The following is an 18179-nucleotide window of genomic DNA, read 5'->3' as shown; positions in this document are numbered from 1 at the left end:
AGAAATTCTACGTCAAAGTAAAACTTTTTATGAGTTTTGATACCTACTGGGTTTGTGCTATTTTAAAACAATTGTTTTAGGACGAATTCTTTATTGCTTGCTGTGGATATACCAGGGTGGGAAATAGTGGAAAAGGGCATGCAACTTATGATTATTACAATAGATAAAGTCTTTGTTTATTTAGCTACATGTTTCCTCTGCTCTTAATATTCTCTCTCTCTTTCCCTCATTTTAGGCTAAATTGATTCCTACCCAGCACAGCATCTTACAGGAAAAGCATAGCATTTCCTAGAGGAATATGAGCATAAACAGGAAGGTGTCATTGACTTTGAATTAAAAATTTAACTTGTCGCCTGAACAGCTACAGGATTTGGAAGCTGAATCAATGTTATCAGATGAGTTAGAATCCAAACCAGAGGTGAGCCAAATCAGCTTTTCTTTTCTTTTTGGTGGGCTGTATTCCAAAGGTTGTCCTTATTTAATTTGGGGGGTCAACAGACTTTTTCTGTAAAGGGCCAGATAGTAAAATTTTAGTCTTTGTGGGCCATATTGTTTTGATTGTAACTACTAGTTTATTATTTTTCCTCTTACTAAGTACTTTTTCAAAGATTTAAAAATTCCATTTTTACCTCTTATGACTTTTAATATTTGTTATTTAATAAGTATAAAATTATACATCTAGATAATTATATGACAAAATTTTATATTTTATATATGGCATATATGTGTAATGTATGTATACATTTGTAAATATTTACTACCACAAACCATTCTTTTAATTTTTCTGAAAGTATTTCCAGAAAGTATATATATCTGAAAGTATTTTCTTTCTAAATGTAATTGGAGGACTTAAACTTTTTTAAAAATAATTTTTATTGATTTTTAGAGAGAGGAAAGGAGAGGGAGAGAGAAACATTAATGTGAGAGCACAGCATCGATCGGCTGCCTCCCACATGTGGTCTGACCAGGGATCAAATCCGCAACCTAGGTATGTGCTCCAACCAGGACTCAAACCTGCTACCTTTTGGTGTATGGGACAATGCTCCAACCAACTGAGCCACACTGGCCAGGGCAACATTATTTTTTTTTTTAATATCTTTTTATGGATTTTAGAGGGAGAGGGGGAGAGAGAAACATCGATAAGAGAGAAACATTGATCTCCTGCCTCCTTCATGCCCCCTACTGCAGATCAAGCCAGCAACCTGGGCATGTGCCCTGACCAGGAATTGAATCAGCAGCCTTTCGGTGGATGGGATGGTCCTCAACCAAGCTACACCGGCCAAGACAACATTTTTAATTTTTATTTATTTTTCTCATTTTAATTTAAATATATCTGGTGTTACATAATGAAAAGTCAATGACTTCGGAATCAAACTACTTAAGTTTGAAGACTGACACTGCTCCTAACTAGTCTTATGACCTTAGAAAAATCATTCAGTGTCTTCAACTTCATTCCTTGTCTTTAAAATACATGTTCAAGCTTACTGATTTATAGTGAGGCTTAAAGGAGCCAATACACAGAAAAGTGTTTTATAAAATGTAATCAATACAATGTGGTTGAGTTTTTAATAGCCATCATTTAAAAATATAATTATTTTTATCATTTCTTTGTTTGGTGGAAAATGACAGAGGTTAAATTAATTACATAATTTAACCTTTCTCCAGAACAGATGACTTGATAAAAATAACTTTAAATTTTACTTGTTGTTAATTTAGTTTTACAATGAATATGGCTGAGATTAGTGAGCAATTAAGACTTAATTACATCATCAACTTTTGGGAAATTCAGACGTTTATATCCATTCCTAACAACTTGTATATCTTTATGTTGTTTCCCCTCCCTCACCCCTTAGCTCCTGGTACAGTTTGTTCAGAATACATCCATCCCATTGGGACAGGGGCTAGTAGAATCAGAAGCTAAAGACATTACTTGCTTGTCCCTCCTTCCAGTGACTGAGGCCTCAGAATGCAGTCGGCTAATGTTACCAGGTAAAAATTAAGAACACCACAGTTAAGATAAATGAGTCCTAAGAGCTTAGCCTACTCTATGGTACTGGTGGAATGGATTAACTGATTTTATAACAGACTGGTGGAAACTGTAAAAATTAGGAATCATGGAGAAAAGGAACCATGGAAGTCATAAGTGCATTGATAGTTTACACCATAGGGATGGATATGATCACCCATAGAATATGAAAGTGAGAAGAAAAGAAGGCTAAGGTAGAACGCCTTGGAATATCCTATTTAAGGAGAGCCTGTGGAGGGGAGAAGGAAAGTCTAGAGTAGTATAGGAATACTGGCAGAGAGTACAGGCATGGAACCCAAGGGAATAGTCAGTGTGTCAAATGTTCTAAGAGGCCCAGTGAGATAGGGTCAACAAGGCCGTTGTTGACCTAGCAGGACCAGTTCCATGGAAAGGGGGTAGAAAGCCAGGCTGCAGAGGATTGCGATACTTGTGTAAGATATGTATAGAGGAAGTATCTATACTTTGTAAAGACTCTCCTGCTATGCAAAGGAAAAAGAGAAAATAGATGGAAGAATTCTTTTCTCAGATTTGAAATATTTAAGGGTAGTTTTTTGCTAAAAGAAAAGAGCCAGTTAGAGACGTTGTGGACAGAAAATGTGGATAATTGGTGAGGAGGCTTCAGGAGAGTAGAATGAAGTGGAATGCTAAGCATAGGGAAGTGAGATTATTAGCTTTGGATGAGAAGAGGGTGATCCAAAGCTAATAACCTCCTTGACTATTACCAAGGAGAACATTATTTTTAGGTGCAATGAATTCTTTGTTTTCTGGTCCTTGTTTTAAAATTTGGAATACTAATGTTAAATTAGGTGAGGATCAATATTTGTTGGTAACAAATTATTTGTTATAGTCTTCTGGTTACTGTCTTCTAGTGGTGTTCCTTTTTCTTTTATTTTTTTTCAAGTGACTTTCTGTCTTTTTCAATGTTTAAAGATTCAAGAAGGGCAGATATAATGAACTAACCAAATGTTGACTTAAGGTTTCCCTAACTAGCTCCAAATTTTTCCACATTTCCTACCTTTCAATTCCCATTTTTCTCTTAGTATATTGGGAGTCTTTCCATATATTTATGGATTTTCAATATGTGAAAATTTCCACGTGCTAATAAATTTTTATCTTCATTAGGCTTTTCCCCTAACTTTTCTCTCCCAATTTTAACTTATTATTTTATTTTTTATTGTTTAAAGCAGGGGTCCTCAAACTTTTTAAACAGGGGGCCAGTTCACTGTCCCTCAGACCGTTGGAGGGCCGGACTATAGTTTAAAAAAAACTATGAACAAATTCCTATGCACACTGCACATATCTTATTTTGAAGTAAAAAAAAACAAAACGGGAACAAATACAGTATTTGTATTTGCATGTGGCCTGCGGGCCATAGTTTGAGGACCCCTGGTTTAAAGTATTAACATATGTCTCCTTTACCCCCAATTTTAACTTATTGAATAAATAATTAACAATAATAAACGAAATGAAAACAGAAACAAAAGCATGTCTTCTTTTGCACATTACCTTCTTTTAGTTTTAATTTAAAATATTTTCAAGAACCAATTATAGATAATAAATGCAAACTCATCTACACACCTGTCAGCTAATGAAATACAATATTACAATAGCAAATGTATCTGCACAAACCTCCCTAATCTCATTCCCCTCCCTCTTAAGTATGTGTGTATCATTCTAAACATACATGTGTTTGGCCTGCATGTTTTCTTTTTACTTGAGGTATATGATAGATTCAGAAAAGTATAAAACCACATGGATATACACATTGAATTATTATAAAGGAGATACCAACCACTTAATAAAGAAGTAGAACATTGCCAGCTCCTAAGCCCTCCATAGGAGCCCTCTCTGTTAAAGACAACCTCTGTTGTTCCATAGGTCACCACCGTCCTTAGCTTTTGAGACAGTTCTTTGTTTCCAAGTTTCCAGTAACTACTCAAGTCTAAGTAACACAGTTTGATTTTAGCTGTTTTTGGACTTTAAATTAATGGAGTTATATGAAAGTATGTTGTACCTTTCTTCCTTTACTAGTGCTCTGTATTTGTGAGATTAATCCGATTCATTCTTGTGTGTAGCTATGGTTTGTTTGGTTTCATTGCTCTAGAGTATTTTGTTATATGAGTGTACCACAATATTCATATCACTATTGATGAATATTCACTTATTTTCTATTGTTCAATGACAGACTGTCTATGAGCTTTATTTTAAAAAATGTTTGTGGTAAAATATACATAACAAAACTTACTATTTAACCAGTTCTGTGGCATTAATAAGTATATTTACATTGTTGTGCAACTTCATTAGGCTCTGAAATGGCCATACTGCCCCTAGCTTTCCACTTTTATTCCTATAATTTTGTCTATTATCTCCTTAAAATTGGAAAAAATATTATCTGCCTTTGATAAAGATGAAAGAAACCACTGAAAACATTGGATGCTTCAGCACTGTAGTTCAGTTCCTTATTATATTGCATAAAAACCTTTGTAAATTCATCTCCTCCTTACAATAAAATTAGAAAGTATTTTGATTATTTCTTTATATCCAGTGTAAACCCAGACTATAATGAAACATATTGATGATTCTATAAAATTTCAGTTATTTCCCCAGCTATGCCCCCCCGTCCCCCAATAATTCACCAGAACTGTCACATACATGGAAGGGATCTCTCCCAAAGAATAATAATTTAAAATTTAGAGCCTATTCTTAGGTTAGTATTCATTGTATAACCATATTTTTTTTAAAGGGGAAAGTACTGATTTCTGGCCTCAAAAGAACAAAGGTCTATAATTCCAAATGTAGATGGTTGGCTATTAGTTACTGCCAGGTGTTAGAGAAGTATGTCCCTCACTTGTTGATTGACTTTCTTTAGAACTTAAAGCCATATCTTTGTTCTTTTCTGAGGCAAATTTTGTATTTGTAAAATGAAAATGTCTGTTCCTGTAAGGGTGTTAGATGCTAAGAGAGGTTACAAGGGTATTAGGTGCTATGTATCAATATGGTGAGCTCTTTGGAAATAGGTGCTTTATAAAGCTGTACTATTTTTTCTTTACTAGATGATACTCCAAATCATACTAACTCCTCCAAGGAGGTCCCTCCTTCAGCTGTGTTAAGAAGCCTTCAGGTGAATGTGGGCCCAGACGGAGAGGAGACGAGGGCCCAGACTGTACAGAAGTCCCCGGAGTTTTTGTCCACTCCAGAGTCTCCTAGCCTGTTGCAAGATCTACAGCCAAGTGATAGCACTTCTTTTATTCTTCTTAACTTAACAAGAGCAGGTATTTTTTTTATCCTTTTCTGAACTCTGCTCATGCTTTAAAAAAAAAATTGTGCTGGGCCATATTTAACTCAGACATACTTAAATGAAACGAAGCCTTATTATTTTATTACTTTGGAGAATTGGTATAGTCTAGTGATCAATTAAATGTGGATAGAGAGAGGGCAGATTCTAGGGTGAATCAAAAGTTTCTTGTATGGGAAATTAGGTGGTGCTGGTCACCAAGATATTGAACACAAAGAACAGGGCTGGAGGGAGGATGATTAGTTCCCATTTGTGCCTGTTGATGTTGAGCTGTGGGAGGGACATTCAGGAGGAGGAATCCTTTAGCATTAGAAACAAATCCAGAGCTATAGAGAGGTCTGGTATGAAATATGTAGTTTTGGTGCTTATCAGCATTCAGGGAATGTATGAAACAGTGAGCAGGATTCTTTGATTCAGGAGTAATCTAGAACAGAAACAGAAAAATAGGCAAATCTGGGACGATGGGGAAAAACCCAAACATTTAAGAGGGTAACAGAAGAATAGGAAGAAATTGCTAAAAGGGGGTGGGGAGGAGGTAGTAAAGGGTATAGGGGATCAAATATATGGTGATGGAAGGAGATTTGACTTTGGTTGGTGAACATACAATGCAATATACAGATGATGTATTATATAACGATACACTTGAAACCTATATAATTTTATTAACCAATGTCACCCTAATAAATTTAATAAGGAAATAGAATGTGAGTGGTGAAGGGGAATCCAAGGAAGGAAAATGTTTTAAAGAAGAAAAGTTACTAAATCATGCCAAATACTTCAGAATGGGCTAGTGAGATGAGGACTAGTGACTTTAGCAAGAGCAATTGTTTTTGCAGTAGTAGAAGTGGAGGTCAAGGTTAAAGAGATGGGGAGTAGCCCTGGCCGGAGCTCAATGGTTAGACCACTGGCCTGCGTACTGAAGGGTGGCAGGTTCTATTCCTAGTCAAGGGCATGTACCTCTGTCATAGGTTCCCCAGCCCCAATAGGGGCACCTGCAAGAGACGACCAGTCGATGTTTCTCTCTCTCTGCCCTCTCCTCCTCCCATCCTTCCATTTTCTCTAGAAGTCAATGGGAAAAAAATCCTTGGGTAACGAGAGAGAGAGAGAGAGAAAGAGAGAGAGAGGAGAGAGAAAGAAAGAAAGGTGAGGAGTAGGTGGCAGGTGAGAAAGTGAATATGCAAGTTAGCAGTTATACTTGTTCAAGAAAGTTAACTTTGAAGGAACAGATGGAGGTGGATAGCTAGAGAAGTACTTGGGACTTTTTGTTCTTTTTAAAAAAGTAAAGATAGAAGAGACTTGAACTTGAACAGGTTTAAAGGCTGTAAGGGAGGCTGTAGGCTGGCCAGTAGAGAAGAGACAGCTGGAGGAGACATGGGTTAATTGAAGGGTAGGATGGGGATACAAGAGGAAAGGGTTAGCCTGGTTGCCGGGAAGGACATCTTTGCCACTGAAATAGGAGGTAAGATGAAGACAAGTCTGCAGGCTGGGAGTGGAAAGGTGATAACCTAATCTTGTGTGAGAACTGAAGCTTGAGGTAAGAGGTGAAAATCTGGAACAGCTGATTCAGGACACACAGGGCTCCAATAAAAGGATTACCTGATGGCTAACTTTCATATGTCTTCTTGTTTCTACCAGGTCTGAGCTCTTCAGCTGAGCACTTAGTATTTGTACAAGATGAGGCAGAGGATTCAGGAAATGATTTCCTCTCCAGTGAGAGCACGGACAGTAGCATCCCATGGTTCCTCCGGGTTCAGGAGTTGGCCCATGACAGTTTGATCGCTGCTACTCGTGCACAGCTGGCAAAGAATGCAAAAACCAGCAGCAATGGTGAGACCCCTGTGGTGTTTTCCAGTATTCTATGCAGTGATTTTGGTAATGCGATGGTTATATTTTGAGGAAACGAAATTGTTGCTCATGACAAGTTAGCAACTAGTTATGCGGGCTGTAGTACTGTCTCATTTCTTTTTTTAATGTTAAACTTTATTTTTTTAGATTTATCTTTAATGTTGAGAGTAATATAGATGTACATTCTCCCCCCTCCCAATCCCATTGACCCTTTCTAGTCTGCCCCCTCCCCCTGCATTGTTTCTTTTGAGTTTAGCATGTCTGTACTATTTCCTCTGCCACTTTTCTCTACCCAGTAATTTTCAAAATGTGGCCCTTGGATCATCGGTATCACTTAAGAACTTAGAAATGCAGGTGCTTAGGCCCTATCCTAATGAAGATCAAATTATTCCTGTGATGCTTTTGCTGATTTCTGGATCCTGAAATCTTCAGCGTCCCCATATTACATTGAGGGAATAGTGCTATATTTGCCAATGAGAAGCAGTATAGGGAGGGAACTTGTGATTTGGACTCTGGGAGCCTGAGATCCATACCTGGTGCCATTGTTTACTAGTTCCCTGCCTGGGGAATATAATCTTCCTTAGCTTCAATTTTCTCCTGTTCAGAACATAGAGGTCAGGTAGCATATCTGATTAGGTTGTTATAGAGATTAAATAAGATTCTATCTGGGAAATGCTTTATAATCAGCATTGTGTGGATGTTTTTATTACTCTCAAAATATGTTACTTTGAGATAGCATAACAACTATCTTATATGCTTGAGTATAAGGTGAGTCCAAATCTACACTAATAAAAGAGAAACATGCAAATTAACCATCATTCTGCCACACCCACAAGCCATGCCCACCAGCCAATCAGGACTGAGTATGCAAATTAACCCAACTAAGATGGAGGTGGCCACAGAGCTGGAGTGAGCAGGAGGCTTGGGTTGCCCCCAGCAATGGAGGAAGCCAAGCTTCCTGCCTGACCTGGCCGGCCCTGGGCTCCACTCAAGGCTACAAAGTTTCAATTATAGAAGATAAATAAATCTAGAAAAAAAGGAGAGGCTGGGAGCTTGGGTTGCTGGCAGGCATGGCTAGCCTGAAAATGGCCATCAGCCCTTCACCCAGGCTGGCCAGGCACCCCAGTGGGACTCCCCCACCCTGAAGGGGCTGTGGGCAGCCTGAAAACAGCCCTCAGCCCCTCACCCAGGCTGGCCACACCCCCATGGGTTGAGGGTCCCCACTGGGGGGTTGGCCAGCTTGAAAACAGCCCTCGGCCCCTCACCCAGGCTGGCCAGGCACCCCAGTGGGACCCCCATCCTGATCTGGAGCACCCTTCAGGGCAAACCAGCCAGCCCCCACCCATGCACCAGGCCTTTATCCTATATAATAAAAGGGTAATATGCAAATTGACCCTAACAGCAGAACGACTGGGAATGACTGGTCACTATGACACACACTGACCACCAGGGGGCAGACGCTCAATGCGGGAGCTGCCCCCTTGTGGTCAGTGCGTTCCCACAGCGGGAGCTGTGCTCAGCCACAAGCCAGGCTGACGGCTGCCAGCACAGCGGTGGTGGTGGGAGCCTCTCCCGCCTCCTCAGCAATGCTAAGGATGTCCAACTGCAGCTTAGGCCTGCTCCCCGCTGACAAGTGGACATCCCCCGAGGGCTCCTGGTCTGCCAGAGGAATGTCTGACTGCCAGCTTAGGCCCGATCCCCTGGGTAGCAGGTCTAAGCCAGCAGGTGGACATCCCCTGAGGGGTCCCAGACTGTGAGAGGGTACATGCCGGGCTAAGGGACCCCCCCCACAAGTGCATGAATTTTTGTGCACCAGGCCTCTAGTATATGATAATCTTCCATTTTCTCAATAAAATGGTTGCCTAAAAGCCTTTTTTGGGGGCTTGTGGGAAACTGTTTATTGCCTTCACTATCTGATAAGCATAGACAGAGAACCCCCCGAAGGCTGGGTGCCTTTGAAGCCCTCCCAAAGGTTGGAGCTAGGCGCCACCTCTGTTTGTCCAGACAGTGGTAGCTGAAACTACTCCCCCATTTATTATTATGTAAATCCTTGCTGATGGGCTAGTCTGCCTGTTGCAGGGGGTCACCTGCCTAGGGCTATGCTATGGGTGCATCCCAGATCAATAAAAGCTTGGTGAGGCCTGAGCACAGAGAGGAAGTCCTTCGGGACTTGCCGCCTGGTCCCCCAATATTGCAAAATTATCTTGTGTCTTTTTCTCTCATTTGTTGTGCGGCTCCTCTTTCAGATACTGAACCCTACTCCACGCGAGTCGTGGAAGGAAACACTCAACAGGGGCTATTATATATTTTAGGCATGTGGATAAAATTAAACATTGTAAATTGCTATTTGCTAAATGTGGTTACACACACATTTTAGATTATATGAAACATATTAATTTAATGTTGCTTTTTACCCAATAACGTAATGAAATTTCATTCAGTATTTTAATACATTTAAACAAAAACCTTTGTCATTACTGAAGCCACGTTGTGAGTCCTGTAGCACAGTTTATCAAAGCACATCATCTTCACACTCATCTAAATTGATCAAGACATTAAAATATTTTAATTTTGCATTGGCTGGTGTTTCTCAGTGGTTAGCAAAGGGTCGCAGGTTAGATTCCTGGTTATGGACACACCTGGGTTGCAGAATTGATCCCCAGCCCCAGTCGGGGCATAGGTGGGAAGCAACCAATTGATGAGGCTCTCTCACATCGATGTCTCCCCCTCTCTCCCTCTCCCCTTCTAGCCCTTTCTCCCCTCCCTCCTTCCCTTCCTTTCTCTAAAAAAAATCAATGGAAAAAATATCCTTTGGTGAAGATTAACAACAACAACAAAATTTAATTTTGCATTTGATACTTATATCAGGGTAGGCAAAGGTCCATGGGCCAAATACCCACCTGTTTTTGTAAATAAAGTTTTACTGGAACACTAGCATGCCAATTAGTTCTACAAATCGTCTATGGCAACTACCATGACAAAGTTTAGTACTTACAACAGAGATCATATAGCCCTCATAGTAAAAAATATTTACTATCTGGCTCTTTACGGAAAAAGTTGACTGATCCTTGCTATATATGATAACCTCACTGGGAATTGCATCCCAAATGCAAAGACGTGCTGGCATAACCGTAGGAGATTTAAAGTGTTTACAGTTGTTATCCAGCTTCTGCAATATGAGGTGTTGAATTTCTTTGTCTTTCTCTTTGTTTGAACCAGTTCATCAGGTGACCTCTAAATATTCAAAACTATCATTGTTGAAGTCATTTTAAGCTAATCTGTCGTCTGCAAACAGTACTCCCCCCTCCCCCCCAAAACACAGTAATTGAGGGAGCAAGCACTTCTCTAAGGGAGTAATTTTATAAGGACTCAAAATACAAGGCAACTCACTCTTTGCTGAGGGATTTTCTTCTGCTTTATAATTATACTAGAGGCCCGGTGCACAAAAATTTGTGCACTCGGGGGGAAGGGGGGATCGGGGGGGTTGGGGTGCCGCCCTCTATCACCCACAGAGCAGGGCCGATCAGGGGGTTGGGGCGCCACCACTCTCACACTCAGGGCAGGGCCGATGGGGAGGTTATGGCTCTACCCCGTCACACACAGAGCAGGGCCCGGGGGGGGGGGGGGTTGGGGTGCCGCACCCTGTCACACACAGAGCAGGGCCAATCAGGGTGTTTGGGCGCTGCCCCCTGTCATGCTGATCCCGGTGTCGGGAGGCCTCGCGGCTCCGCTGATCCTGGTGCTGGGAGGCATATTACCCTTTTACTATATAGGGTAGAGGCCTGGTGCATGGGTTGGTTCCAGCTCGTTTGCCCTGAAGGGTGTCCTGGATCAGGGTGGGGGTCCCCACTGGGGTGCCTGGCCAGCCTGGATGAGGGGATGATGGCTGTTTTCAGGCTGGGGGTGACTGAACTCCCAAATGCTCCTTTTTTCCTTTTTTTTTTTTTTTTATTCTGGGCCAGCTTTAGCTTGAGGCTTGGCTCCAGCTCTTAGGCCTCCGCTCCTGAAAGTAGGTTTCCGGCCTTTGCATACAATGTTGTGAATCTGCTGGCTGAAGTCTGGAGGTATTTGTTACAATGTTTGAAACTGCAGGCTCAGAGGCCTGCAGCTGCAGGCGTAGGCGGGGAACGTTGGTTTCCTCCGTCACTGAAGCAAGCAAGCCTCATGTTAGTTTCAAGCTGTCTGGCTGCCGGCAGCAATCTTGGCTGACAGTTAATTTGCATATCTCGCTGATTAGCCAATGAAAAGGGTAGCGGTCGTACGCCAATTACCATGTTTCTCTTTTATTAGTGTAGATCATTGTGTCTACAAAATTGAATGCACAGAGCCCCAACTGTCACAGGCTTAAATCTCTGGATTAGCCAGAGGTTTCTACAGACCTTTCATTAGAAATTAATTTGTGGAGCTTTGGAGTTGGGAAATTTCCTTTGTGGTGTGTGCTGTTTAAATTTTACCCATGTACAGGTACTGCTTTTTCAATTAAACAAATAAAAAGAACTGAGACAGTATTTTAAAAGAGAAAGTTAATATTAACTAGCAGAAGGCATCTTAGCTTTTACTTTGACCTTGGAGCAATTAGTTTTATGACTAGCATTGATGGAGTACAGGAAAGCGAATGTAGGGCAGGAAGAGAATAAGATTAATAGATGGGACAGACACTACCTTTGATCAACTGTCAAGTTCCAAGGAGTGTGATAGGAACAACATATGTACCCAACTCTTGTCTTTCTAAGGTATGTATGAGTGGAAAGATAAAGTCTTTATGTCTATAGCAGAATTAAATGAATGTTTTTCTCAATTGATGTCCAACTATGTCTAAAAGGATAGGAGCACCACCTGCTACTTTGGAATATAAATAATTTTTAATTAACTGATTTATTTAAATTTAAGGAGGTACTGCAATGTGTGCTTCTCTCCTCTCCTCCTTTTATTCTGTTGAACAAAAAACTTCAGTAGATATTATCTCTCTCTTGTACAGTGTGGTTAGAAATTTTAAAATCTGCTGAGTTTTTGCATTCTTAACCCATTGTACACCATAAGCATCTGTAGACACAAGTGGCGGACCTTCCCCACACGCCATGTAAGTCTATTAAAAAAAAAAAAATTTCCCTAATTGGCAGCCCTGACCAACTTTAAAGTCATTTTTCATAAGAATTTTCAGCTGGAAATATTCAAGAACACCCGAATTATGAGTAATATATTTATTTTTATAATATTCATTGCAAATTGATTTTTTAAATTAAATTCAAAATATTGTGGCATGTGGAGATGGTTTTCCTTTTGGACACTTGGCAGTTAACTGGTTAAATATTTTATAACTGAAGAGGGGTGGTACAGAAAATGAGAAGGTGGCTCTTACTCTGTAGAATGATAGGAATAGCCAAATTGACTTCAGAAGATTGAAATGTAAGAATGGCCAGCTACAAAAGAAATTAACTACTGTAAGCCCAGAATGGCTGTTTCTCCTTAAAATACAAGTTTTTGTTACCTATGACTTTAAGTCATCTGTAGCACCCCACTCTGGGTGTTGATATACCTGCCTTCCCACCAATCTGTGTAATACAAAATAGGTTTAACTCTGCTTTTTGATACAAAACCATTTTTGACATTTCTTACATTTGCCAGGAGGCCTAGCCTATGCAACAAAGCATGATGGCTTTGGCAGTTCTTAGCGTAAGGGGATGGGCATGTGGAACACTCTCACTTCTTTTGTTAAATGGATACGAAGAGTTGGGGAAGATGAAGATAGGTATTTGATAAGTGATCACTAGGAATAAAATATAGGAGTTTTCTTGTTTGAACCAAAGTAGCTGAGCAGGGTTCTTTCCTGGATTACAAATATGTGACTCTCTTATAGGAGAAAACGTCCACCTTGGTTCTGGTGACGGGCAACCCAAAGAATCGGGGCCCCTTCCTCAAGTGGAAAAGAAGCTCAAGTGTACAGTTGAAGGCTGTGACCGGACATTTGTGTGGCCAGCTCACTTTAAGTACCACCTCAAAACTCATCGGTGAGCAAAGCTGAGACTCCACACTTGGAGCCAAAGACATTGATGTTTTCAGAGGAACTTGTACCCCCAATTGATAAATTAATGGAAAGCAAGGGCTGCCACTCATTTGTGGTTAAGATGTCTTTTGTTCTCTAGTAGAAAGATCATCATTGTCTCATTTATCTCATTCTTGGCAAATATTTAATAAGACATTTGGCATCTAAATGAGCTGCAGCAAGTGTTCTCAAATCTCGTTATAAATATAACTTCTTGGAGAACTTAAAAAGAATAATGCATAAGCTTGGGCCCCACTCTAAACCTAAGAAATCCATATTTTGAGAAGAAGGGCCTGGGCGTCTGTAGTTTTAACAAACTTCAGGTAATTTCAGTATATCCAGGTTTGGGATTTACTGTCTGCCTTCAGAGTCAATAGGAGCTTTGACTCGTCCTCTCTAACAATAAGCATTTTTTTAAAAAATATATTTCATTGATTTTTTACAGAGAGGAAGGGAGAGGGATAGAGAGTTAGAAACATCGATGAGAGAGAAACATTGATCAGCTGCCTTCTACACACCTCCCACTGGGGATGTGCCCACAACCAAGGTACATGCCCTTGACCGGAATAGAACCTGGGACCTTTCAGTCCGCAGGCCGATGTTCTATCCACTGAGCCAAACTGGCCAGGGCAACAATAAGCATTTTTAAGTATGGTTGCTCATGCGTGTTTGTTTGTTTTTCAGAAATGACCGCTCCTTCATCTGCCCTGCAGAAGGCTGTGGGAAAAGTTTCTATGTGCTGCAGAGGCTGAAGGTGCACATGAGGACCCACAATGGAGAGAAGCCCTTTATGTGCCCTGAGTCTAGCTGTGGTAAGCAGTTCACTACAGCCGGGAACCTGAAGAACCACCTGAGGATCCACACAGGTGTGTGCAACCCTCACCTTCCCATGGACAAACTGTTTGGCTTAGTGCTGGCTTACATATCCTTAGGAAAGGCTCTGAGGTGGAAATAGAGGTGAAGGTTGTTGCTAGAACTATGAAGATGGAATTTCTTTATTTCAGATTCCTCATGGCACTTCAATTCATTCAGTAACGTTTCTTGAGCTTTCACCTGTGTGTGAGGAACAGACAGTGTTAATTTCTGCCTCTAGGAGCCTAAAGTGTAGAAAGGAATATAAAACCTCTGACAGCAATGATATGATGAGAAATGGACAAAATACATCTTTCCAGATATCTTTGAACATTATACAACTGTAATTTGGGCATGAATATTGAGTCACAGAAACCTTACTGAGCCTTTTCTAGGCACTGAATGGGGTAAGATGGGGGAAATACAAAGGCGAAGATATAATCCCTGACTTTGAGGAGCTTGCTTGCTTGTTAGGGCCTCACAGCATGAGAAACAGAATAGAGAATTAACTTGTCTGTGTCAAACAACATGTTCATATCAAAGTGGCAAAATAAAGATACCCTGAGTCTCAGCCTGAGAAGGAGACATGAGGGGATAGCTGAAGGATAGGGTGACTTGCCAAGCCATTGCCCAGCATGTGCTAAGTCTCTTGCCAGAGCTTACTCACTGAACTCAGATCACTGCCTTGGGATGTGTAACTCTTCTCTACTTTCTTGCCACTTCCTTTGTCTCTTCCTTGTTCATTCTTGCATTACTAACATGGCAGCAGGTACGATTAAAGGGCATTTTAAAAGTCCAAGCTGAAGTCACATTTGTTCCAGGTGTGATCCCCTCTAGATTGACATTACCATTGGCTGTGTTTCAGGGCAGAATAGCTCTGTTCTCAGCTCTTCCTCTTTGAAAGAGGAAACTATACTTGCTCCAAGAAAGCAGTTTGAATTAAAAAAAAAACACCAACAACACTAAGAAAAACATCTAGCTGAACAGATTAGGAAAGAAGTAGAGTTCACCATGCCTTATTGTTAAGTACAGTGACTTCAACCTTGTGCTGCTCCCCTCTTTGTAGCTTTTCGTAAAACTGAACAACCTAAAATGCTTTCTTTTACTTCAGAGAATGACCTGATTTTCTCTCTTTATTCTAACTTTTACTAGCTCTCCCTTGTTAATCTTCCAATTGTTCACCAGTATCAGAATTTCCAGCTTCTTTCATTTTCACTCGGTGTGCTCTCTCATCGAATTCCCAGGCCTTAATTCAATCACATCTCCCAGGATGACTCACAGATCCGGGTCTTAATAATTAATATAATAGTCCTGGCTGGTGTGGCTCAGTTGGTTGAACGTCATCCCCGTGCACTGAAAGTTTCCTGGTTGATTCCTGGTCAGGGCACATGCCTGGGTTCTGGGCTCTATCCCCAGTAGGGGGCATGCAGGAGGCAGCCAATCTATGTTTCGCTCTCATACTGTTGTTTCTCTCTCTTTCTTCCTCTCTTTCTCTCAAAATCAATAAAAAAAATCTTTTAAAAATTAATATAATAATAAAAGTTAGTATTTATTGAGGTAATTTAATATGTGCCGAGCACATATGTGTGTGTGTGTGTGTGTGTGTGTATCTTATTTAATTTTCAAGGTAACTTTATTCAGTACATACTGTATTTATTGATGAAGAAACAGAAGATTAGAGAGTTACGTAACTTGCCTAACATTACGCAACTAGGAAATGGCAGAGCTGCTAGTTTTAGTGGCTTACTAAGAGAACTTACTATGCCAGGCACTGTACTGAATACTTGTGTTATCTCATTTAATCCTCAAAATAATATTTTGAGATTGTATTATGTTCATTTTATAGATAAAAAACTGGTTTTTGGAGCCACCCAACCAAAAGGTTGCTGGTTTGATTTGATTTCTGATCAGGGCACATACCCAGGTTGCAGGTTTGATCTATGGTTGGGGCACTTAGAGTAGGCAACCAATTTCTCCCTTTCTCTCTCTCTCTCAAATCAATAAACATATCCTCTGTTGATGATTAAAAACAAACAGACAATATTAATTCTTAGAGAGGTTAAATATCTTCCCCATACTAGTAAGTGGTAGTGCCAGGATTTGAACTCAGAGTTAAGTAACTCATGCTTTAACCATAATGCAACATTACCTTTTAAGCCTCCTCTTCTCCTTTGTACTTTATCTCCGCAAAATCACCACCCTCTCAGTGTCCAAATAGGGAGGCTGTGTCTTTATCCTAGGCAGCTTGATGCAGAGATTCATACTACTCGATTCTGTTTTCTAAATCTTCTACTTTAAGGTTATTTTAGTTCATCTCATTAAACATTTAATCTTATTTATTACTAGAATTTTCAGTTTTTCTGACATTTACTCATATTATTATATTATATATGTGATATTGTTCAGTCAGCAACTTTTTGAGTACCTAGCATTCTGGGGTAGATGTAAGTACACAAATATGCTTTCAAAAAAGTTGCAGTCCACAGGAATGTTATAAACATAAAGCTGTGTGGCCCTAGCCGGTTTGGCTCAGTGGATAGAGCGTCCACCCAAAAGGTCCCAGGTTCAATTCTGATTAAGAGCACATATCTTACTTGCTGGCTCCTGATCGGGGCTTGTGCAGGAGGCAACCAATCGATGTTTTTCTCTGTCTTTCCCTCTCTTCCACTCTCCCTAAAACTCGATGGAAAATATCCTCATGTGATGATTAACAAAAACAAACAAACAAACAAAGAAAAACACCACATAACGCTGTGTGGTGCAGTCTGAAAGAACAGGATAATCTAGAGCAGTAGCCCTTCCTCCTTCAGGCTAGCTCCTGTGTTATCACCATGCCAGCCTTACTTGCTGAGTAGGAGAAACTCACTCTTTTGTTTCTCCTTTATTCTCACACAACCACACTCACAGCACTCTGACACCAAATGTGTGGGTTTTCCCCCCACACCAAGCAATTCTCTGCAACAAGATGTTAGGAACCCTGCATCAGCAACTGGGATTAAAGCAGTGGTTCTCAACCTTCCTAATGCTGCGACCCTTTAATACAGTTCCTCATGTTGTGGTGACCCCCAACCATAAAATTATTTTTGTTGCTCCTTCATAACTGTAATTTTGCTACTGTTATGAATTGTAATGTAAATATCTGATATGCAGGATGTATTTTCATTGTTACAAATTGAACATAATTAAAGCATAGTGATTAATCACAAAAACAGTATGTAATTACATATGTGTTTTCCAATGGTCTTAGGCAACTCCTATGAAAGGGTTGTTCGACTCCCAAAGGGGTCGCGACCCACAGGTTGAGAACCGCTAGATTAAAGACTCAATTTTAGAACAAAAGAGTCTCCTAGTACCCTTATCCATAAGAATTGTAGGAGCTCTGTGCGAAGAACCAGGGCCAGAGACCAATGTATATATTTCTTATTATTTCTCACTTGCCGTTTCTGAACTTGACCTGGGCACTCTCAGTTTCAAGGCTCTGCTTATGCTATTCCTTGTGCCTGGAATTTTCTTCCATCCTTGTCATCTTTTAAGACCAGCTTAAATTCAACTTCTTTAAAAAAATTATCACAATCAGTGTTTCTTCCCTTTCTAAATGCTTATAGCCTTTTTTTTGTACAAGAATTTGCATTGAAGTTATTTATAAATACATTTATCTCTCTCACACTAGTCTGTGACCCTTAGAGGATAGAGACTACATCTGATTTTTTTCACTTTCTATTTTGAAATAATTATAGACTTACAGGAAATTGCAAAAATAGTACAAGGAGTTCTGTGTGTGCTTCCCCCACTTCCCCAGAAAGTGACATTTATACAGTCATAGTACAATATCAAAACCAGGATGTTAACAGTACTGTCAGTCAACAGGCCTTACTCAGTTTTTACCATGCATGTTTGAATTTTAAACAAGATTGTAGAAAAAAAAGTGTGGTTTTTTTTGTAGAAAAAATTACAGAAAAGCAGAAAGAAAATAAATCATCTATAATACCACTATGAAGATATCTACTTTTAACATAATTTATAGATTTTTTTTGTGTATCCTTGACTAAACATGTTTTTTATTTGTTTTCTTTTTAAATATATTTTATTGATTTTTTACAGAGGAAGGGAGAGGGATA

General features: G+C 40.0%; 1 protein-coding gene across 7 annotated transcripts in view; it reads left to right on the top strand.

Moving 5' to 3' along the window:
- Nucleotides 1-218: 218 nt before the first annotated feature.
- Nucleotides 219-18179, top strand: part of ZNF410 (zinc finger protein 410) — a 28571-nt gene continuing 10610 nt past the window's right edge. For 4 of the 7 annotated variants that reach the window (XM_059691136.1, XM_059691112.1, XM_059691102.1 and 1 more), the window contains exons 1-6: nt 219-418; nt 1854-1989; nt 5080-5298; nt 6957-7148; nt 13024-13174; nt 13894-14075. In XM_059691136.1, coding sequence (XP_059547119.1) covers nt 386-418; nt 1854-1989; nt 5080-5298; nt 6957-7148; nt 13024-13174; nt 13894-14075 — 913 coding nt within the window. In that variant the 5' untranslated portion in view covers nt 219-385. The remainder of the gene's footprint in view (nt 419-1853; nt 1990-5079; nt 5299-6956; nt 7149-13023; nt 13175-13893; nt 14076-18179) is intronic. The other 3 variants (XM_059691119.1, XM_059691094.1, XM_059691129.1) reach the window with 1 other exon arrangement.

This window comes from Myotis daubentonii, chromosome 1 (assembly GCF_963259705.1).
Source record: "Myotis daubentonii chromosome 1, mMyoDau2.1, whole genome shotgun sequence".
In the NCBI taxonomy this organism is placed as follows: domain Eukaryota; kingdom Metazoa; phylum Chordata; class Mammalia; order Chiroptera; family Vespertilionidae; genus Myotis; species Myotis daubentonii.
This window is presented reverse-complemented; position numbering and strand designations above follow the sequence as displayed.